Source organism: Gadus morhua, chromosome 8, assembly GCF_902167405.1.
Source record: "Gadus morhua chromosome 8, gadMor3.0, whole genome shotgun sequence".
In the NCBI taxonomy this organism is placed as follows: Eukaryota; Metazoa; Chordata; class Actinopteri; order Gadiformes; family Gadidae; genus Gadus; species Gadus morhua.
Window position 1 is genome coordinate 11,107,112 of NC_044055.1, and position 23,391 is coordinate 11,130,502.

The 23,391-nt window shown below is 46.6% G+C and overlaps 1 protein-coding gene across 1 annotated transcript; it reads left to right on the forward strand.

The window, feature by feature from the left end:
- The first annotated feature begins 16,575 nt into the window (after positions 1-16,575).
- Positions 16,576-22,171, forward strand: LOC115548252 (transmembrane protein 200C-like). Its single transcript, XM_030362724.1, has 3 exons — positions 16,576-16,713; positions 19,657-20,458; positions 20,531-22,171. Exons 2-3 carry the CDS (start codon positions 19,690-19,692, stop codon positions 21,400-21,402), a joined length of 1,641 nt encoding a protein of 546 aa, XP_030218584.1. The 5' UTR covers positions 16,576-16,713; positions 19,657-19,689; the 3' UTR covers positions 21,403-22,171.
- The last annotated feature ends 1,220 nt before the right edge of the window (positions 22,172-23,391 follow it).

Below are 23,391 nucleotides of genomic sequence, written 5' to 3' on the forward strand. Positions count from 1 at the left end.
GGGACAATCCACATTACATACAAACATTATTTTACCCGTCTTCATTTTTTGATTTGTACAGTAACCATTTATCCCAGCCTTTAGATAATGAGTCTTCCTTAGTTTTTAATCTATATGTGAGTCTCTCCATGTTTGAATGTCACCGATAATGTTGAGCCATTGTCTGCAGTCAGGTGCAACCGACTGGAGCCAGTTCTTAGTGATGGCCTTTTTCGCTGCAGCAATCTTAATCAAATATTGGTCTCCTTTATGCCCAGTTCCTTCTAATTGTCCCAGGTATAGGACAAGACAAGTTCGCGGGATTTTGTATCCTAGAACCTCGCACAGCACGACATGGATATGTTCCCAGAAAGGTTGAATTTTACTTAAGCTCCAAAACACATGTATGACACGTGTATGGTTAGGATCCATATAGTTGCACAGTCTCCAGCAGGGTTGTTGAGAATTCAATTGTTTGCTGGTAATCTTGGGCGTAATAAAGAAACAAATTTGGTTGTTCCAAGTGAATTCTCTTCATCCATGTGACTGTGTAGTTGTCTTGTGTATTTTCCACATATCATACCACATGGTGTCCGGGATCTCTTCACTCAGTTCTTTTTCCCATTTAGCTTTGACATATAATGTTGAATCTTTCTTGGCTTTCATCAAACCAGAATACAGAGTTGACACAGCTCTGGGAGTGACACCATTGTAAGATTGAACAACCACTTTTACCATAGGATGTATCTCATCAGCGTATTTTTTAATTATTTTAATATAGTAATCCCTCATTTGTAAGAACCTGAATAAATCCAGATTTTTTAGGCCATAAGTATTTTTTAAATCTTGAAAGTTTCTCATTTCACCCTTTTGGATAACCTTGCACATCGCGGGCACACCCATCTCGGCTCACTGTTTGAATCTGCTATCAGAAGTTCCCGGTGTGAATTCTTTATCAAAAGCTAACCATTTTAATAGACCAAATTCCCTTCCCACTTTAAGTTGTTTGATAACGGAATACCATGTATTTAAGGTCAAAGTTGTTATTTGGTCATTGATATCTATTCCTGATATTACATCCTCTTGTCTAATCATTTGCGCTAAAGGTTCTACATGAGTAAATCTGTCCCATAGCAAGCCGTTTACTTTAATTCTAGCTGTCGGTTTGCTCTAGAGTGATTTGATGCATTGAATTGTTTTCTCATTAAATCCAAATCTTTCTAAGGTTAATTATAGAAAATCCCAGTTGACCCTATCAAATGCCTTTTCGGCATAGGCTGATCAATGCTGCTGGTATTTTATTATTTTGTATTTTATGTATAACGTGAAGTATTCTCCTGATATTTTCCTGAGTTTGGCGACCTAAAACAAAGCCAGTCTGGTCCTCATCTATCAAATCTGATACTATTGTTTGGAACCTGTTTGAGATTATAGTGGTATAAAGTTTGTAATCTATATTATGAATTGATATTGGTCTATAATTTTGGAAGCATTCTTTATACTTTAGAGGTTTGGGAATGACTGTAATTATTGCTTCCTTCCATTAGGGAGGAGTGTTATCTTTGGTAATGGTCCAATTAAAGGCTCTAAGTAATACTGGCGACTTTTTTTTCAAGTTTTTTGTACCACTCAGATGGAAATCCGTCACTAACTTGTCTGATTTCAATTTTCTTATTGCCTTTTGGATTTCATCTGTAGATATCTTTGCTGTTATGCGTTCATTTTGCACTTTACCTATAGAGGGCAGATCCAGGGAGTCTAGACATTTTTTTGTATACTTATGATTTGTTGTGTTTGGGTGTAAAGATCTTTGTAATAATCCCTGAACATATTTTCAATTTATTTTGGTTCATATTTAATTTGGTTGGTATTAGGATCACATAGTTTATTGACTGTAATCCCTGCCTGCTGCTTACGTAATCTTCTCACCAATAATTTGGCAGCTTTAGGTCCTAATTCATAGTAATTTTGTTTTAAATACATAGCCTTTATCTCTATTTCCTGTTGTCGTATTCTATTAATTTGGTTTCTCACCTCTTTCATTTGTTGTTCTATTTTTTTGTCTGTTTTCTCTTTATGCTTATGTTCCAATTGTTTCTGGTCAGCTAAAAAAGATTTGTACTGAGTTTCTTTTGCTTTTTTAAGTTTACTTGTAATTGCAATTCATTTTCCTAGTATGACAGCTTTTAGAGCATCCTATAGTATTGCTGGGTCTGTCTTGTCATGATCATTCTCCTCTAAATACTTCTGTATTTCAGCTTTGATTTGGTCGACCACCTGTTTGTTGTTTAATACTCCCATGTTTAATCTCCATATTGTGTCTTTTTGTCTGGAGTTCAAATATATTTTTAAATAGATTTGACATTGCTGTATTCTATCCCTGTCTTCCTTCTGCATAAAAAAGAGTAAATTCTTGAGTATACGGAGCGTGCTGCTGAATAATGACTGAAGTCTCACTGTAGTGGATGTAGTTCCCTCCATACTTCAAAAAAGCCCATTTCTTCCCATGTATTTTTCACTACCTTTGTGTTAGGTTTCCCATTTCTCTTGCGACTAGTTGTGTCTAGGTCATAGTTCATTATCACATTGAGATCTCCTCCACATATACATACACCTTCCATATCCACACTAATCAGATCAAATAGGGATTTAAAGAAGTGTTTATCACATTCAGGTGGGGCATATATATTCACCAATGTTACCATAGCTTGGTCATTTGTTCATTTTACAATAATATAACGTCCCTCTTTATCTTTTATTTCTTTTTGATATTCAAATTTGGTGGCATTAGGAATTAGTATTGCAACACCTCTTTTGCGGGTGTTAGAATGGGAGCTATGGAAAGTGTTTTTAAATCACAATCTTTTCAACTTTTCATGTTCTGTTTGGGAAAGGTGGGTTTATTGCAGAAAGTGAATCTGAGCCAACAAGTCTGATATCAAAATCCCTTTAGGTCACATCGAATTAAACACTAACCCTTTTCTTTTTTTGACCCGTATTTAACTTTAAGAATATGTAATTCACATCTAGACTTAGGGTCAGGTATTCATCTCGCGTTGTTGTCCTCGTGTTGGAATTCTTGCAGCCGTCCTTTCGCTCGTGTGCCTGCCTGCGAGGTACGGTCTCGTTCTCTCCCGACGCGTGTCCAAGGCACCGGCCCCCTCGACTGGAGCCTGTCACGGGCTGTAGCGCCTCTGGTATGGGTGACGTCATCCACTTCAAATCCTTTTCTCCTCATGTCACCAACTGCTTCCTCCGCGCTGCTGTACGTCATCATTCCACTAGCCCAGTGGATACGCATCTTGTTGAGGGGTGTCTGAAAGCGGATGCCTTCCCCCTTTTGAATTTTCTTCACGTTCGCGTACGCTTTGCGTTGTTGCAACATCCTCACAGAGTAGTCATGATCAAAATAAATCCTACTTTCTCCGAGCTTTGCCGTTTTCTTTCCCCACGCCTCTTTCAAAACCATCTCCTTCACATTAAACTGCTGAAAGTTGAAGACAATCGACCTTGGTGGTTGTCCTCTCTTCGGCTTCGGCGCCAGGGCTCGGTGGGCTCGTTGAATCTGGAGGTCTGTTTCAATTGAAAGCTCGTCTTTTAACCATGCGTCAATAAACGCCACGACCGAATCGCTTCTCAGCTCCGCATCTTCTGGAAAACCGTATATTCGCAGGTTGTTCCGCCTGGATCTCGATTCTAAGTCATCTAGCTTATCCATCATTATTTTCTGTTCCTTTAGTATGTCCTTCAATGCACGTTTTGCATCAGTACTCCACCGCTCGACTTCTTCAGTGCTATCATTAAATGATAAGCCGCAATAAGCCAAAATAAACGCAGACGCAGAAGAGCAAATCTTTTGCTCTTCTACGTCTGCGTGTATTTTTACAAGTTTCTGGTTAATGTCCTCCTTAAACTGAGTGGTGATGTCGTCTTTGACAGTTTTCAGGTCAATTTTTAGCTCTTTTTGCATGGCTAAGATTTGCTTGCTAATGCTATCTAAGCTAGCTTGCGCTGTGGCCATAGCTGTAGGTTCAGTTAGCTCGTCTAATTCCTTGTCAGAACGACTTATTTCTTTGCCTTGACCTTTCTGGATTTTTTTTCTTCTTTCCTGTCTTTGATCCTCCGCTCATTATCGACGACTATGCATCTTCCTTTGTTATATTTTCGAGTTCTTATGGAGTTTATTGTGTTGGCGTTAGGGAGCACACAATTCAAGCGTCCATGCTGCTCGACCTAACCTAATAGTTCTGAGGTGTTTTCTGTTTTCTTATTAAATCTTGTAACCTTAACCTTTTAAACTTAAAGACAGCAAAATAAAATCAATAGAACAAATAGAAGGTAGTAAGATATCTGTATTTGAATAATAGTTACTTCACTTTGCTGTTGTACTGCTTTGTATTGCCTACAGCAGGCCTATTCAACTAGCGGCCCGTGGGCCAAATGCGGCCCCTCTTAATTTTTTTCTGGCCCGCAAGAGGTTGCATGCAAAAAATAAATAAAATAAAGGAGAAACATAGTTGCATGCAAATCAGGTTTCTGTGTGTAGCCGGTGATACTATCAGTACCCCACAATCAGGAACTGGCATCACTTATTCTGACAAAGTTTGGCTCAACTGATATGTGTGAGTCTAGCTTTTCTCATATGAATGCCATCTCTATGGTAATCTGGTGCCAAGGGCACGTTGCTCCATGACCTATGAGAAGCTGCATGAGTGTCTCAGGATGAGCCAAGGCAAACAAGGCATTCCAATCTTTCTCACTGACTCACTGGCTCAAAATGTCTCATATGTACAGTAGTTCTGTTTTGTGATGTTTCAAACAACATTGTTGAATTCTAAATACGTGTCCAAAATATGTGAGAACAAAATCTTTTATAATGATACGATTAAAAGTGAAGAAGGAAGGAATGCATCTGACAAGTTTATTCCATGTAGTAGCACTATATATATTAAGTTAACACTACTTTAAGTACGATTTATTTGTAGCGATTCATTCACGTAGTTTTACTCGGTGTGGCCCATGAACCCCCAGTGGTTTTCCTTTTCGGCCCATTTGTTAAGGAGGTTGAATAGCCCTGGCCTACAGCTATAAATAGCAATACAAAGGCAGAGTGCGGTATCTGCCTTTTTGGATTCGTGGGTTAGAAAATATTGGGTGTGACTTTTTTTTAAGGATCAAATTCCTCATTGAATCTGTGTTTATTAAAGCTAGGGCATGCAGTTTCCAAAAACCAGCCAGAGTAAGCTCGATTTTGAATAAGTATCAGAATGAAAAAGTTCCACCCTCCATTCCGAACCTCCCTCCAAAGCCACTCCCACAAAACACATGACTAGCGCGCTAGCTTTAGCGATAGATCTGCCTAGCCTTGTGAAGGTAGCCATGTAGGTAGGTAGACAGACATGTTTGATGTCATTACAATATTACAATTTCATTCAGGACAAATTTAAAGATTGGACGGTATTTATTAAAGGCCTGCGACAACCACAGATACCGGATTTGTACTCAAGTTTCACTGTAGCCTCTGTAGGGCAAAACACTGAGAGCCATAGTCAACATGAGCTTGATAGGCTAGTGGAGGGGGGGTTCGTTGTAAGCCTAAACCATAATAGTGGACCCCGCACCAGACCTCCCCTCCACGGCACAGTGTCCATAATCCAGTTTAAACACCGGAGTAGATCTGTCATCGTCTTGATGAGCTCCAGTGCTCTCCAGAGTGCTTCAGAGAGGCGGCAAGACAGCTGCAAGAGCCCCCCCTCCTCAAGCAAAGGGTGGACCTCAACACGTGCATATTACTATACATTACCTTTTCATTAGTGTACATATCTATAAGCCTTATCTATCGCAATCCGTGTGTATAATTCATCCAGCCAGCATCCACCTCGACCGTCTAAAATGGCTTTCTCTTGCTCCCTCCCTTAACACTGCCTCACACACGTTCTCTCCCATTCCGCTCCACTAGTCCTCTCTGTTTCTGTCACTCTTCATCTCCATCTCTCGCCAGCATTCTGCCCTCCCCTTGCCTCCCTCCCCCTCCCCTCACCTCTCCTCCTTCCTGCTTTTGCTGACTCCTCTTCTCTTCCCCCACACCCCCCCTCCCCCCACCTCTCTTCCTCTCGTCACCCCCCCCCCCGTCTCCCTTGTCTCCTTGCCCTGCTTGCTCCTGCCATAACAGCAGAAAACGGATGATGGCGCACCGCAGTAGCGTGTCATGCGGGGGTTTTATGCAACACATAATAACCTTAAGAAGCCTCATTTTATGTTGTTTGCCGAAACAGAGATATTGCGTTGCGACGGCGGGGGTGAGCCGCCTGTTGTCTCTGCCAGGCTCCCCGTTAACATGCTGACGATACGCTTCTTGCAAACAATGTGCCCTATCAACATTTAGCTGGGGAAAAACTTTGGGGCTTAAGATGGTTTAAGATGGATGGTTTTAGTCTCTGTTTTCTCTCCCCCCCCCCCACCCCCCCCCACCACCACCACTAGACATCACTGGTATGGGGAAGCACATAATCAATAGTATGTAAAACAAAATAGAGCATGATACGTTTCAATAAAATACGCCTAAGTCATCCTTTTTTGGTGCGCTGTTGAATTATTCAAGACTCGTATAGAGGCGGTACGGCTAATGTGTTTGTCTGGGAACATAAAGGCCACCGCGCCGCTGTCATTTACGGCTGTGTCTTCTTTACGACATGCATTCTCATCCAATGAAGCTGCTGGCTTGCATTGTTTCATCACCTCAACACAGAAACTTGGCTGCACTTAGAAACTAATTGTAGTCAAGCGGTTGGATTTTCCGGGCTTTGTCGTTTTCTTTTTTATCTTTGCAGTAAAGGTTAATTTACGCGAGGACACAAATGAGATGGAGCCGGGAAGAGGCTTGGCTCATTGTAAAAAATGTTGATTAATACATTAGCATATGAAAGGAGGAATGACCTCAAAGATGTTCCAGATCAAACACAGTCAAAAGTGGAGGTTGTGTGAGGTCCATCACCCACATCAAACCCCCCTGCTACACGCATGACATAGTTCTCTCTAATGTAGGGATGGAAACGTTGGCCTTAATTATGGGAACTGCTGGCGTGCTTTTTCATCTAAGGGAAACACGCCAGTGTTTTTCAAACGCTCGGATAACAATTCCATACCGTTGTGGTCTTTTTTCAGAAAAATATATAAAATCCACCCCAAAATATATGAAATCCTTCCCCTTTTATAATGTCAAACCTAATTCTTCCCTCACACTGCAAATAACCATTTCTCCCCCCGTTGAACACTAGAACTCGATAACACCTATGAGCCTGATACGACTGAAAATAGAGTTGGGATAGGAACTGTGAAGAGTCTATTGATATTAGCCTAGCAGCCGCAGATAGCAGGGTGTTGAAATAGAGCCGGTGAGATAAGCACCGTATGGGATCGTACCCCGCGCCTGCTTTCATGTTTCCTCGCCTTTTACTTCACACCACCTTTGGTGAACGTGTGTTTTGTGCTTAGTGCTGTGCAAGCCAACATGTGTTTCAATGCTGTTTCTCACACTGAGCTACAAACCACAAATCTCCTATTTTTGGGAAAACGTCATTGTAAGACCTAATCTATCCCCCCCTCACTAGCTGAAGTTCACAGTATCTTAGCACCCCCTTAGCATCGGGTCAACCGCTCAGGTATGATGCCTTGTGACTGCTGCTGCTGTATCCATGGCGATGAACCCCCTCCTCCCCCCACCCCATAGGTGTCCTTGACCCCCAGTGCTCCTGATTGGCTGATAGCTTGGAGAGCGTGCACGGAGGCTCCTCCTCTCTGATGGGTCCTCCTGTCTGACAGCGGTGTGGGGGCTGGGCTTGGCCCCCCTGGCTGCAGGCCGGCCTGAATGGGGAACGTCCACTGGTACATACTCACACACACACACACACTCATACACGCACGCACGCACGCACGCACGCACGGCTACACACACATTCAAAATGGACACGCACACACATATATACACACACGAAAGAACGCTCGCACATACACACAGGGAGAAACACACAGGGGAATGCACGCTCACGTGTACACACGCACACATATATACACACACTTAAGAACGTGCGCACATACACACACAGAGCAGCACACATGTGAATGCATGCTCACGTGTACACACGTACACATATACACGCATGCTCACACTCACACACACACACACACACACACATAAGGCAGACAATAGGAGCCTCTATAGGAGATGTTAGCACAGCACTGGGTATATTATCGTAAGTGCTATGACAATAGAATCATTCTTCTTTATTGCTTTGTGTCTCTTCATGGTGAAAGCAGCAATTCGCCAACATGGAATCTTAAAAATCCCGATTGAACAGTATCGCAGTTTACTGCCAGCGTTGCGGTCGTGTGCTGTGTCTCAGGCCCTGGTAGACTAGCATCCATGTCCCGTGAATGACTTGACATTCAGATGACATTCAGGTAACTCTCCCCGCTGAGGCTGGGAGATGCGTCAGCAGGGGCTGTCGATTAAAGGTTCCTATACGGATCCATACGGTTTACATAAGTCGACGCACATCGCCCTCGTATGCTCCGCCTCTGTCCCGACCCCGCGGCCCGGATACAAAGGAAGCCTCTTCCAAGGTGTTTTCGCCTAACCATTATGAATCAGTTGCCATGGATACCCAGTAAGAATGCAGCCTGCTCCACAGAGAGGCTGCAGAATAGGGAAGGACAGGTTCAATATTGCGCAATTCAGAAAATAAAACTGAAAGAAAAAATAGGAACCAAAACATTGAAACCATCCCCGCTTTCCCCCACTGCTAAACAACACCGGGGGGAGGCCCAACGCCCAGAGATCAGCAGCCAGTGCGGGGGGGTCTGAGAGGGACTGTTTGCTCCTGGTGTGCCCTCCTCAGGGGTGGGTTGAACGGTGTTTTCTGCCTCATTGGCTCTTTGTTCTATTCTCCCTGAAGTGATGACCTATATTATCTTGGATGGGAGATCAAAGCTGGCCTCCTCACTCCGATCCCAGGGTTCTGCGGTGCGGGCGTCTGCAAAACCTACAAGAAGAAGCAAACCCATGGCCTTCACTGCTTAGTCAGAAAAAGAATCGTAAGGATATCAAAAAGGGTTTCATCCCCTTTGGACGTCACGCCCTACTAATTATACATGAGGAGATTTTGATGGGGAGAAGAGGAAGGCGGCCTCTCTCTCTCTACTGTACACTACGCTGAGTTCACCGCAGTCATCGTTTCATGGCTTAGCCGAGCTCCAGCGCTGCCTGATGTTAAACGATGGGGATGTCAATGCCCCAAATGCATTGGAAGTGGGTCTCAGATGAGATGGGAGGAAGGAGGCTACAAATGCTATCTACGTAAATCACATGTGTTTACACCAGTCTACTTGGTTGGCTCCTGCAGCATCAGTGATGCTGGCGTCTGTCAGAGCTTTGGCTTTCATCTGCTCGAGCCTCCGGAGCTACGTCTGTCATTAGTCATCGAGTCACAACCTAAAGATAATCCCTACATGTATTTACCAATATTGCAGTAGTGAGTTCGCTACTGCCAACATTGTCTTCATGTGCTGTTAAACATGTAGAACGAACAGAAAGCGGCAGCATTTGGGACTGAGCTCAATTTAACAGTATCCCATTGAAACATGAATTAACATTAAATGAGGTAATTCATGGGCTTCTTGAGGTTTGGCATTTGCTCTGTGACCAACTATAAAAAATATCCTTGTGGACCCTCTTGTGGGTCACGACCTGCCGGTTGAGAACCATTGCATCAGAGTGTAGCCTACTTATTTCACCCCCTTGTGATTTCCCATTAGCGCCCAAACCACCAGCAGATGAAAAGTGAGCCTCTATTTATGTCTGGAACGCCGTGTCGCCTTCCGATCCATCAGGCCGCGTGGATCCCAGAAAAGAAAACAAGGAGAAATAAACAAGGTCACCTGTGGGAACATACTTCCCGCTGTGAACAAGTGTTCACCTGCTGCTCTTCACCCCCCCCCCCCCCCCCCCCTCCCCCTGCTATCGTTATGGCAACCCGGCTCCATAGTTCCGAGACCATATCTGTGGAGCTTCGCTCTGTTTCCCGGTGGACAGCGGTGTCAGAGACACAGTGGGTCTTTCCATACCTGGAGGTCACACGCGGGCTCCAGGAATACGTCAGCCGTAGTACGTCTCCCCGACCTTCATGTGTTCGCCGGACAGCTGCGGATCCTCGACTCATTAGCCGCAGGAACCAGGAGCAGCGATCGGAGCGGGCCGGAGACCATTCATCAGCTGTAAGATGGTGTCTGCTATAGCTAACTGTCTATGCCCAGCCGGGCCGGGCAGCAGTCAGCCTGTCAAACCATAGAGGACTTTGTTATAAATGAGAGGGCTTCTTTTTTCTTCTTCTTTTGCCTTTTTTTGATAGCCATTGTTTTAAGATGAGAATATCCTGAAGACTTCCGATTCCATGTAGGAAAGGTCAAGCTTTACCTTATAATAACACATTATAATCTTTTACTGAAAATCAATGATTGAAATTCCATGGCTATAACCCTGACATCATTTCCAGGAAGTGATGCACATGCAGATCCTTTGGTAGATCCATACGTTCCTGGAGTGCCTGCAAGACATCAATACTCCTGGGGCTTTGGTCTGTGCACTGAAGAAACCTCAATTTATCGGGCATCCGAGGCGTGATAGCAATGAATCTGAGTTATAAAAAAGAAACATAGCAGGTGGAATAGACAGAGCAGGTGGAATAGACAGATGTCTATACCTCGTGCCTCTCAGTGTTGTAGTTAGGCAGAAGGCAGAAGAAATGTACAACTTCAATAATGGAGACGTTAGCGTCTGTTTCTAAATGTTTCATTGAGACATCATTCCCTTCTTAGACCTTAAATGCCCTCAGCTGTTCTGCATTTGATATTAATGTCGCATCAAAGTCAATGTTCTTAGTTTATTTTTATTTTTTCTATCTTCACTAAGTAACTTCGACTCAGTTAACATGCCATTTGTTACAAACCATGATGAGCAACGTCATTTAAAAGCTTTCTTTAACCCGGACAGTCTACTCAAATCAATTTCCTCTCCACCCCTAACGAAAACATACTCTGTGACAAGACTTGCAAATTCCCCATTTTTATCACCACCAAACGTTCTCCAACAACCCAAAACTGAACCGGGCCGAGAAAAATCTCCATATCGATTGACCCTTGGGTGGATGCGTCCTAAACTCTTCAGACACTCACCGCACTTCAAATCACCTTGAGACAAATGTATTGGCTCCGGTGGCGTGAACGTTTCACCGTGCAGCTTTAATCTCCACTACACATGCGGAGCCTCAAGGGGCATCCACAGCAATTACCGCAGCAACACAGAGTTCGGCTCTCCGGGTCAGCTGAAGGAGAAGAGGGATCAGGTTGATCCTTAAACCCAATGTGCCGAACCGAGGGAAATCCCACATCTCCGGTTAAGCCCGCTGCAGCCTTACAGCCGCATGCAGGAGGAGGGGAGAGAAAAAAGGACATTGAGGCATTGGAAGGCAGGCTGGCTCTGTCGCTCGGCGGCGTTTAAACCAGCGTTACTGAACGTCTGACAAGCGGCGAGGGGCTTGGAGAGCATGCTGCAATGACACGGACATGCACTGCTGTACCGCCACTGGCTGCTCTGAGGATTCGGCCAGTAACCCCTTGGCCCTGCAGTCGTCCGTCCGTACGTACGTCCATCCATCCATCCAGCCATCCATGCTGATGGATAGTTTGGGTGTGAGTCACCACCACTGAACTCTCTAGAGCAGAGCTGCAATGCAACCCAATGCAATACAACATCCACATCAAAGTCAAATCAAATGCAATTATAACCAATTTCAGCAGACACACAACATGGTTCTGTCTCCCGGAACAGCTCCTGGCAGGGTTAACGTTTGGAAGGAGAACAGCAGTTAATTCCTCGTTAATAAGCTGTTAACAACAAGGTCTCTGTATTATCCAACCCAGACAAAAAGATGTGGGAGACATCGGTGTGGATTCCTGTGAGAGCGGGTGAGACATTGCTGTTGCCGACTACACCAAAGGCATTTTAAATTTGTTTGCAGCCCCATTTTATCAGGGTTACGGTGCGGAAGGCAGCTGTGGGCTTGTTACATCAACTAGAAAAATATGTTTGTTTTGGGTTTGTTTTCGTGTACTTTTGAAGATAGAGTATTCTTGGCCGGCCTTAACGGGCGCCTTATATATATATATATATATATATATATATATATATATATGTGTGTGTGTGCATGTAACAGATGAGCAAAGCTTCAGCGGAGCTTCAAATTGTGTGTTGATAACCGGGCCAGAAGAACTATATCTGTTCTAGCTCCAAAATAACTGCAGAGCAGAATCTCCATCAGTCATGTGTGCAGGTCAGGTGGTTCGCGATAGAGAGCGAATGAAAGATTGGCATTGTGAAAAGAAAATTAAATGAATTGAATTGAATTGAATGGAATTGAATTGATGCTGCTGTCGTTTCATTCCACACAAGATGAAAGCCAGAGGATTATGGGGGGCTACGAGGCTAAGAGTGAAGCCTTCCCCTCATGTTCTATCCTTGGCTCTCTCGCTCATGCGCTCTCTCCTCTCGCTCCTCTCTCTCCTCTCTCTCCTCTCCCCGCATTCCCCCATTCTCACTACGTTTCCTCCTCCTACACTCTCTCGTATTCTCTCTCGCATTTCTCTCCATGGTTTAATATCTCCATCAATCCTCTGTTGCTCATATCGTCCTTCCTTACCCCTTTTCTCCTCTCTCTCTCTCTCTCTCTCTCTCTCTCTCTGTCTCTCTCTCTCTCTTTCCCCTTTGGTCTCCTCTCTCCTATTTTCTCCATGTGTATAAATGTGCACGTGGTTATGTGTGTGGTTCCTTTGGTGTGTGAATGTGTCTGCTTTTGCGTGTCTGTCTGTCTGTCTGTGTGTGCTTTTACATGTGTGTGTGTGTGTATATGTGTGTTTATGTGTGTGTGTGTGTGTGTGTGTTTTCATGTGTGCCTTTGTACATGTGTGTGTGTCTGTCTGTGTGTGATTTTGCGCATTTGAGTGTGTGTCTGTGTGTGTGTGTGCTTTTGCACCTGTGTGTGTGTGTGTGTGTGTGTGTGTGTGTGTGTGTGTGTGTGTGTGTGTGTGTGTGTGTGTGTGTAAACCTGTGTTTCCTTTAAGAGTGTAACATTACAGTCTGAACGGTGGGCCGATGGCTAATTCATCACTATGAGCCCTATGCTGAGCGTAATTACCTGCGTACGTCTTGATAATGAATGATTAACTATGTAGAAGGGTTAAGGGGGGCATTTCTAAGGAGAAAGGAGGAAGCGGCGGTGGGGGAAGAGGGGTATGTGGTGGGGGGAATGCGGGGTGGGTGGGGGGGGGGGGGGAAGTCTGCTTTTTGTAACACTTTTGCAGCCCTCGTGCCTTGAGCTCTTGTGAATGTGGGTTACTCAGATTCACACATATACACACACACACAAAACGCACACAACCACACACATTCACACGCAGACACACACACACACAAGCAAGCACACACATGCACACACACATAAAAATATACACGCAAACCACAGTCGCGGACACATTAGCACATGCACACTTAATGTTCTTATATGTAAGTCATTCACAGCACTCACTTTACAACCTTTTTCTCCCCTAGCACTTCACACACACACACACGCACGCACGCACGCACGCACGCACACGCACACACACCGACACAAATACACACACACTCCACGATCCCTCCGTCACACATCAGTGCAGCGTCCCCCCAGACACCAACAGCCTCTGCACATGAGGACCCTGTAGAATCTCTCATTTGGAATCACAGATTCATTTCACACTTTCCGTCCTGGTCAATACATTGACTTCATTAAGGCGGGAAGCGGGTGCTGGCAAGCCTTTGCTGCAGAAACACGTTTGCCAATTTCCCTGAAAAGACGACGTGCGGGCGTGCGGGGGGGGTCCCGGGCCTCATTTGGAAGGCAGCAGAGGGGCTGGAGCTGGGTGTGAATTACAGAGCAGAGCGATGCAGGAGCTAATCGCTAAGAGAGCGCATGTGCTTAGATAGACAGAGGGTTTCATCATTCAAGTCAATGGAGGAGTGGACCCCATTGTGGTGGTTGATGTTGTGGTCGTGGTTGTTGATGCTGAATACATCAGAAACCACTGGATTCTTGGATAGAATGCATGACAAAGTGCATGATGATGCTGATGATGATGATACTCATGATAATGAGGATGACGATGATGATGCTGATAATGATAACGATGATGAGGAGGATGATGATGAGGGCAATGACTACGATGATGATGAGGATGATGAGGATGAGGATGAGGATTTCGAAAAACCGAACTGCGTTCTTCCAGAGTGACTTCCTTGTCAAGGGGAGGGGCTGATGTCAGCCTCTCCATTACTCATCATCATCAGAAGGGCTGTGTCTGAGTCTTCCAGTAAGATGGAATGTCAGGAACCGCTCGGTTAAACAGTGCATACCATGGCACAGTATGCTCTGCGTTACTGCCCGGGATATGTACGAACGCAGAGCCTAGCCAGCATAAAGTAATCGTATAAAACCTGAGGATGCTAAGTCAACAGAACCCTGGACCCAAAGACACAATACACACAGAAACACACCATGCAACACGCCAAGTGCATTGTGTGCACACTCACGCCAACCGGGCTAACATCTATTTACATTCATAGGACCAGACACACACACAGACACACACACACACACACTCAAACACACACACACACACACACACACACACACACAAACACACTCAAACACACACATACGCACACAAACACAGAGACACAAACACACAATCACACTCAAACACATTCAGACACACACACACACACACACATAAACACACACACACGCACACACCATGTCTTGCTGGTTGCATAACAGAGATAGAGAACACTCAACATATGTGTTGAGATTAGGTCTGTGTTGTGGTGGTATCGACTTTCTCAGAGGATCTAGGATGTGGTCGAAATGCTCTCTTTTTCCCCTTCCTCAAATGGTGTTTGCATCCGAAGATACACACCCAATGTAAAGTGCTGGCTAACCACTGCGCCAAGAGGCATGTACAGCCTGCAGTAAGGCTGCTTCACAGTGCACTCTGCTGTGGCCTCACCCAGCATCTGATATAGTCATTGCTCTATAGGCACGACCCTGTAGTGGTCGCTCTGCGCTAACACCACCACAGATTAAAGACAGCCCAGCTAAGCATCAGCTAAGTGTGTGTGTGTGTGTGTGTGTGTGTGTGTGTGTGTGTGTGTGTGTGTGTGTGTGTGGGGGTTTGTGTGTGTGTAGCTGTGTGTGTCGCTGTGTATGTGTGTGTCTGTGTCTGTGTCTGCATGCGTGCGTGTGTGTGTCTGTGTCTGTGTCTGTGTGTGTGTGTGTGTGCGTGTGTCTGTCTGGTCCATCCGCCTAAAACATGCACACACACACACACGCACACGCACACGCACACACACTCTCACACTTGCTGGAGTCTTCCTTGTTCCAGCCAAGTAATTTATGCCATAAACAAACCACCATTTCTGGGTCATCAATTCACAGTCAACTCTCTGGAGCCTGCAGAGCCTGAGACTTTGTATTTCTCCCCCGATTTCCTTTATCCTTGCTTCAGAAGCTTGTGTCAATGGTGTCTCTACTAGTATCTACTTGTATGTCTGCTGGTGCCTCTACTGGTGTCTCAACTGGTGTTGCGACTGGTATCTCTACTGGTGTGTCTACTAGTGTCTCGACTGGTGTCTCTATCGTGTCGACTGGAATCAGTGACTTTACTGGTATATGTATTGGTGTCTCTAATTGTAAAGAGACACGCTAGGGAACTGGTATCCCTAGGGGTGTTTCATCTGGTGTCTCTATTGGTGTCTCTACTGGTGTCTCTATTGGTGTCTCTACTGGTACATGTATTGGTGCCTCGATTGCTATATGTAGTGGTGTCTCTACTGGTCTGTGTGTGTGTGTGTGTGTGTGTGTGTGTGTGTGTGTGTGTGTGTGTGTGTGTGTGTGTGTGTGTGTGTGTGTGTGTGTGTGTGTGTGTGTGTGTGTGTGTGTGTGTGTGTGTGTGTGTATATATGGAATATACACACAATCAATATTTATAAAAATATATACTTTAAAGTAATTAGTAAAAGGCCAGTTTTCTCTGTTGCAGATGCTGTTGGTTCATTCCCTGATACAATCCCTATGTTTTTTTCTTTATCTCACATATTTTTAATTACAAAGTTCCCTACAGGCTACACACCGATTTAAGATAGTCACTTTTATACTAAGCCTGTTTGGTCCCTAGCGCTAGTCAGCAGTGAAAACAGAAATCTCCATTTTAGCCATACCTTTCCCCCCTAAAACGTCTCATACAGCAATGCCTTTAAGACGACACAAAATTAAAGCATCGTCAACATGTTCATCACATCTAATCTCTAAATAAATTACGCAGCATATCACTTAAACTAGATTACAGATTACATTTGCACGGTGTCCGACGATTATCCTCCTCACGCCCGATGCCACCTCCTCCCCCCACCCCCTCCACGACCCCGCCCCCCGGCTCCACAGCCAGCACACGGTTCACTGCAAGCCGCACTCTTCCAGTTCAGTTTGGGCACCAAAGTGGCGCACCGCGCGGTGCACAGCCGAACCAGTTGCAGCACAACAGCCAGCGTGCGCGTTTTCAAGATGCGGAATAATCACGGAACCCTTTCTGGTGAGAACGCTTATGTTTATCTGTCCTTTTTTATCACATCACGAACACATCCGTTACGACCGCAGTCGCCGCCAAGAGTTGCAATGTACAATTCCGTGATGCCGATCAAACGGGTATCTTTTGTTGAATAGATTATTAGCCTGTGTATCTCGTATGAGGCTATACGATCTTCCATAGACAGGCATAGATATTGTGAATGTCGGTGTTGCTTTTTTTGCAGCTTTAGGATAACAAACATAACAACATAACACATCCGGCGTGGGAAGGTGTTTATTGTTTTATAAAATACAAATTGATGGGGATAGGGCGTTGGATAGGGGTTATAACACTGCACGACGTCTGCTGTGCGAATTCGTTTCTGGATTTCTGGATAACATTTTTTTTGATTTAAAATGGATCTATGAGAATTGTTTAAATAGTCTTCAGGCTTTGGACTGGCATCAACTCCATGCCAAACGCAAGGAGTTGTCGTTACAGGTTTTACGGCTTCCACACCAAACCAACCGTTCGTTTTAAAGACTAACGTTAGTAAAACTTTTTTTTTAATGGTTCGGTCGCTGCCACGAAATTCATTCAGTCGGTTATGGCGGTAAATATCAAATAAATGATGCTGACTGTCTCAATGTAGTCACAAGAGACGAGCGCTGAGGTAATTGATGAAGGCCTATCAGCCATGGAAGCATGGGCTTCGTCAGGCCAAGTAAGCCGTCTGGGTGTTTGTCATGTGCCTCTACCAAGTAAGAGCAAATACACAGTGTTTTGGTTTGTACTGGAGACACATGTCTTGCAGTGGGTCTGGACATCTTCAGGGAACCTTTCCTCTTCAACAACATATGTTTGCGCATGTGTGTGTGTGTGTGTGTGTGTGTGCGTGTGTGTGTGTTTCCCCTCTCCCACACAACACATCTCCAACAGGCGAGGAAGCAGATGCGTGGCAATATCAACAAGCCATTACTCACGCAACATTGACCGGTATTATGTCCTACCGTGTAATACAGAACAAGAGGCCTCTTTATTTCCCTCTTTGCTGACATAGGGCCTTTATCAGCAAACACCAAACCCAGGTATTGGCACCCTGCGTTCAGCACCACGGAGAGGGGCCAAGCCGTGGTTGCCCACACCTACCTTTCAGGTCTCCAGCTCTTCAGCCTCTTGTCCTAAACATAGTTGGGCTTCCCACGCATTATCACTTTTAGTGCAGGTTGCCCACGAAGCCCCACTGAAGTAGCATCGGTATGGGGATACGCAGAGCTACGCGGTCTATTGTAGAGCCAGGACCTGATGTAAGTAGACCTGATATAGGCCTGCCTGGTACCTTCTGAAAGGTCATGTGATCATGCCACCGTGCTTGAGATGTGTCGTGGGAACCTGAATCGATATCAAGAATCCATATATCGAAAGGTACACGAGCAGTGGAGCACCTTGGTGGTTTCTCAGGACTGCCAGCCTTGTGGACCCAGGTGTGCAAAACATTTCCTTGAGAAATGTCCTCACCTAATCGCTGCCTGGGAAATATATCTGTGGAATAAGTTATTCATGAATCCAAGCCCTAAGTCATACATAATTAGGCGTGATTACTCAAATTAAATACCTTCCTAACAGCTGATTCAATGTAGGAGTGCGTGTGTTTATGTGTGTGTGTGTGTGTGTGTGTGTGTGTGTGTGTGTGTGTGTGTGCGTGTGCGTGTGCGTGTGCGCATGACTGCGTGCGTCTGCATGTGTGTTAGAGGGGGTGGGGGGGAAAGCCTAATTAAGCCGATTTATTCGCAAATTAATATTCACCCCATGTGGATAAAACTCATCAGCTGGACGCGTGTAATCACCGCTGGGTGTAAGCCGTTCAAGATCATCGTAATCAGCGTTATGGCGGCATCGGTCACAAAGACCCCACACCCCCCGCCCCCCCCAACCCCACAACCCCCATCTAGCAGGAGGTTGCAGAGAGAGATGGAGTGAGTACGTCTGTGTGTAAACAATCTAACTCCCAGGGCTGCTGTTTGCTCCAGATCACGTTCCCCGCGTCGCCCGCCCGAGCCCTGAGACGCTGTGGCCAAAGGTTAGCCAGGGTTTGTTCAGAGGGCGGCGAAGATGGAGTCAGGGCAAGAGACGGAAGCTGGAAGTTGTGTAGAATGAGAGATAAAGGTAGAAAGAGAGGAAGGAGGAGGAGAGAGAGAGAGAGAGAGAGAGAGAGAGAGAGAGAGAGAGAGAGAGAGAGAGAGAGAGAGAGAGAGAGAGAGAGAGAGAGAGAGAGAGAGAGAGAGAGAGAGAGAGAGAGAGAGAGAGAGAGAGAGAGAGAGAGAGAGGAGGAATAGCAGAAGGAAATATGTGTGAGAGAGTGAGTAAGTGAGTGAGAGAGAGGCGGAGAGAGAGGAAGAACAGCAGCAGAAAAGATGTGTTAGAGAGAGAGTGAGAGTGATAGAAAGAGAGAAAGAGAGAGAGAGGGAGAGCGAGTGAGAGTGATGGAGAGAGAATGAGAGAGAGCGAGAGGGAGAGAGAGAGAGGTGGAAGGGAACATGCCTGCTGGCCAGCTGTCTGGACACATTATATTTTCATGGGCAGATATCGCGCTGGCACAGGCTGGATATATAAACAGCACTCCTTGTTCCTGACTGTCAACTATCGTCTATTTATTTAAAGGCAGTAGTTTTCCTACTACTACACAGAAGAGCGGTTAGGATGTTAACTGTTGATTCATAACTGGTGCTTCCCTGATTGCCTGAAAAGCTTCTTTTATCATCAGATACAATCAATTATTATCAATAAATAAAAATGATTGTTGATTTTTCCAAGTGCAGAGATTCCACCCTATTTCCCGGCCTGGTTTACCCTATCTTCATGTCCTTGATAGATTTCATGTTTGTCTTCTCGCCTGAACTCGAGGTTTCGCACACACAGAACTCACTCTGAACGTGTGTTGTGTTGTCGCCCCGTTTGCCCTTCCAGGTTGAGTGACGCGCCCGCTGTCCAATCGGAACCATGATAGCCACCGGCGGCCTGCTGCGCATGAACCGGCGCCAGGACTCCCTGCGCTCCAAGAACCGCGCGGAGAACAAGCGCAAGCAGAAAGCCAAGAAGAGGAAGAAGAAGAACGACGTGGTGGTGGTGAAGGGGAAGCTCAACCTGTGCTCCCCGGCGGGGCTTGTGGCGGCGGTGGGCGTGATGGTGCTCATGGTGGGCATCTCCATGGCCATCCTGGGCTACTGGCCCAGCCCCAACCACCAGGAGTACCAGGAGCGCCGGAGAACCGGCATGCACCGCGGCCACCGCATGGGCTACTCCAAAACGCTGCCCACGTCCTCCGAGGTGGCGACCACCACCACCACCTCGACCCCCAACGCCGCCGCCGCCGCCGCCGCCACCGCCACCAGTCCGCCGCAGCTCTACGGCCAGGCGGTGTCGCTCAACCAGAGCCAGGGGAACGTCAGCGCCCCGGAGCCGTCGCACTCCTGCGGCTTCCTGTGCGACTTCCTGGACCGCTACCTGTACTCGGACAACCTGAAGGTGTTCGGCCCTCTGGTGATGGGCATCGGCATCTTCCTGTTCATCTGCGCCAACGCGGTGCTCCACGAGAACCGCGACAAGAAGACCAAGATCATCAACCTGCGGGACATCTACTCCACGGTCATCGACCTGCACAGCGTGCGCTCCAAGGAGTACTCGCCGCTCAACGGCCTGGTCAACTACACGCAGTCCCGCAGCGCCGACCCCGGGACGGCCGCGGGCCCATCGGGGCTCTACAGCGCCAGCCCCGGCAGTGGGGGAGGAGGTGGGGGGGGTAGAGGAGGAGGAGGGGCTGGAGGAGGAGGAGGGGGAGGAGCAGGGGGCCACTCCCGCGGCTCCTGGCCATCCGAAGGGCCGGGCGTCCCGTCGGAGCTGGGCAGCGACGAGACGCTCCGACGGCCCTCGCTGGCGGGCCGGACGCGCAGCTGGTCCCGGGACGTGCAGACCTTCACGGAGACGGTGTACAGCATCTACCGGGACCACAGCGGCGGCAGCGGCGAGCAGACGGCGCCGGCGCCGCCTCAGTGGGAGACCGCCTCCATCGGGGCCGCCTCGATCACCGCCCACACGCTGCCCGTCATCAAGCTCAACAACCGCGAGGTGGAGGGGGCGGCGAGCGAGGCGGCGGCGGCGGGGGGGGAACGGCGTTCGGAGGACGCGGTTGCGGGCGGGGGAGGCGGAGCCGGGGGCGGGGCAGACACCAAAGAAAAGGATCCGACGGGCACCGACTCGCCGGCGCTCCCAGAGCACGGAGGACGCTCGCCCGCCGGGAACGCCGATCCGCAGGGAACGCCGAAAGCGGCCGCCGCCGCCGAGCAGCCGTGGACTCAGACGCAGCTGTCCCCTCCGTCGCCGGTTGCCAGGGCGACGGGGTCGCGACTGTCACTCAACTCGCTGCCCGATCAGCCACGGCCGGTGCGGCGCTGCAGCTTCTCCGCCTCGGCCTGTCGTCAAGGCGACCGGGGAGGCAGGCGCTTCAGCTGCCCCCGGCTGGAGAGCTCCAACAGCAAGGGCTACATCAAGCTGAGCGACCTGGGGGGGGAGTCCTTCGAGGCCTCCGACACCGACACCTCCTTGTCGACCTTTGACCGGGAGGGGGCGGCGGCAGCAGGGACAACCGCGGAGGACGTGGGCGGCACTCAGGTAGAGGAGGAGCCGGCCGAGGCCGGTTCCTCCGTGGAGTCCTAGAGGGATGGAGAAGGGGCAGTCAGGCCACTGGAACGGCCGCTGACGTCTTGTCTTGACTCTTCTGGATACTGGATGCTGATCGCTCCGGCTCGTATCCGCTGCTATTGAGAGAACGGCCAGGAGGGAGTACAACGGGGCAAAAGGACTATTGACACATAGCCATGGACACTCTTGAGCAAGGCTCTTTATAAATACCACACTGCAAGCTCAAATATCAAGACTTTTTTATATTTTTTCAATGTAGCAAGAGCAATACTGAGAAAAATTATGATATATTAGGTTTATGATGAGTAAATACTCATTTGTAAAACAAAAGTCTTTAGAGTAGAGCTACTTTCATTCCTACATTTATTTTATAAAAATAATTATGGTAGTTCAACAAAATAAACTGTAGCTGTAGAATTGCTTTAGGCAGTCTCTGAGAATGTGCTACTTCAAAAAAGAAAAAAGAAAGGTGTACTGTAGCATAGAATTATGCCCTGGGTATGAAGATACTAGCGTAGGTTTGTTTCTATACACTGTAATGTGAATTACCTTGTGCATAGGTTTAATGAAATGAATCTCAGGTAGACAAAAGGCTTAGGTTTGGGACCTAGGGGTAAAAAAAGGTCTTGCCAATGTGCACATGGGTTAGCATTTGTCTGTATCACCTCTGTCAATCCTAAGTGTCATTGTGGGATATTTTAGTAGCACAGTGTAAAATGACTTGCTTCATCCAAGCAATTTTACTTGCATTATGAAATATTAAAAAGAAACAAGTTTATTGAAATAACTTTGTGTTTGATTGATTCAGGAGTGTGACGGAACACTTTGGGGAAAATAGTTTCCCTTTCACTTGAATGCAACAGGTGCCGCTTTTCACCAGGGTCTGAAGATATTATGGTCTCCATCTATTATATAATAAAGGGACATTAATGTGTCACCCCATTAAATGTGAAAAGTATCTGACATGCATTTGTGTTTCCTTGCAGCGGTATCAAAATATGATAATTGCCATAACTGTTTCTCTTTTTAATGATCAAAAATGTTGATCATTAAAAAGTTTAAATGTTTTATTAAATAAGTATTTGATTATTGGAAGGTTTATAATACATAAACGTTATAGTGACATAACATAATGCATTAAATGATGAATGCATTGCTATGAAGATATAAATGGCTAGCATTTAAAACGTACTAAATGACAGACCTGCCTAATAAAATACATGTGCATGCTAGTTTTATAGTCCCTGTGTTAGATAATTCTGTATACATTGTATGGTTTGAGTTTTATGTACACCGTTTTTTTTGATAGGCACACTTCGTGTAGCATCATTTATGCAGCATCAATATGCAATACTCCTAACCCTAGGCTCATAAGGCCCTCTGGTGGTTAGGCCACATAGTCAATGTCCCGTAGACGGCCACAAGGTGGCAGTGTGATTATTCCGAGCGTGACCTATTTGTGGGCGTGTTATTGCGTTCGCATGGGGGCAGTTTAAACCGAATTGGGGCGGGGTGAATGTGCTCCTTCTCTGAAGTGTATGCCCTCTCCGGTCTGCCAAAGTGGACGCTCACAGGTGTTAAGTCCTTTCTAATCGGGCAACCCCTACGTCGGGATTCCGTCCGTCACAGCGACTTGTAGCGTTGTGTTGCTTGGATCTGTCTTGAGGCTTAAGTCCGCCAGAAGGAAGCTAGGTAAAGTATACCGTTTGGTGAAATGCCTCGTTTGTTTAACACAGCGTTCTTGCGGCTCCTTCACATCGTACAGTAAATGCGGGGAATAAGCAGCCTCAATGAATTCACATTGTATTGAACCTAACCTTAGATGTTGAAGGAAGCCTAACGATGTGTTTTTGTACTCGAGTAAAGTTATGACCAAACGGCTTCGAGGTTGATTCATCGTATCGTTCGTTTAATTCCGTGTGATTATTTTCTGTTTTGGTTCCACCGGGGGCTCGAACCACCAACTCCACGATGATCTCATGCTGACATGTCGGACATCAACTG

Bases quoted from the DNA above. Each gene is read 5' to 3' on its own strand.
- LOC115548252 (XM_030362724.1), top strand. From the start codon at position 19,690: ATGATAGCCACCGGCGGCCTGCTGCGCATGAACCGGCGCCAGGACTCC. The intron at 20,459-20,530 runs GCCCCGGCAGTG...GAGGGGGAGGAG, and splicing joins ATCGGGGCTCTACAGCGCCA to CAGGGGGCCACTCCCGCGGC.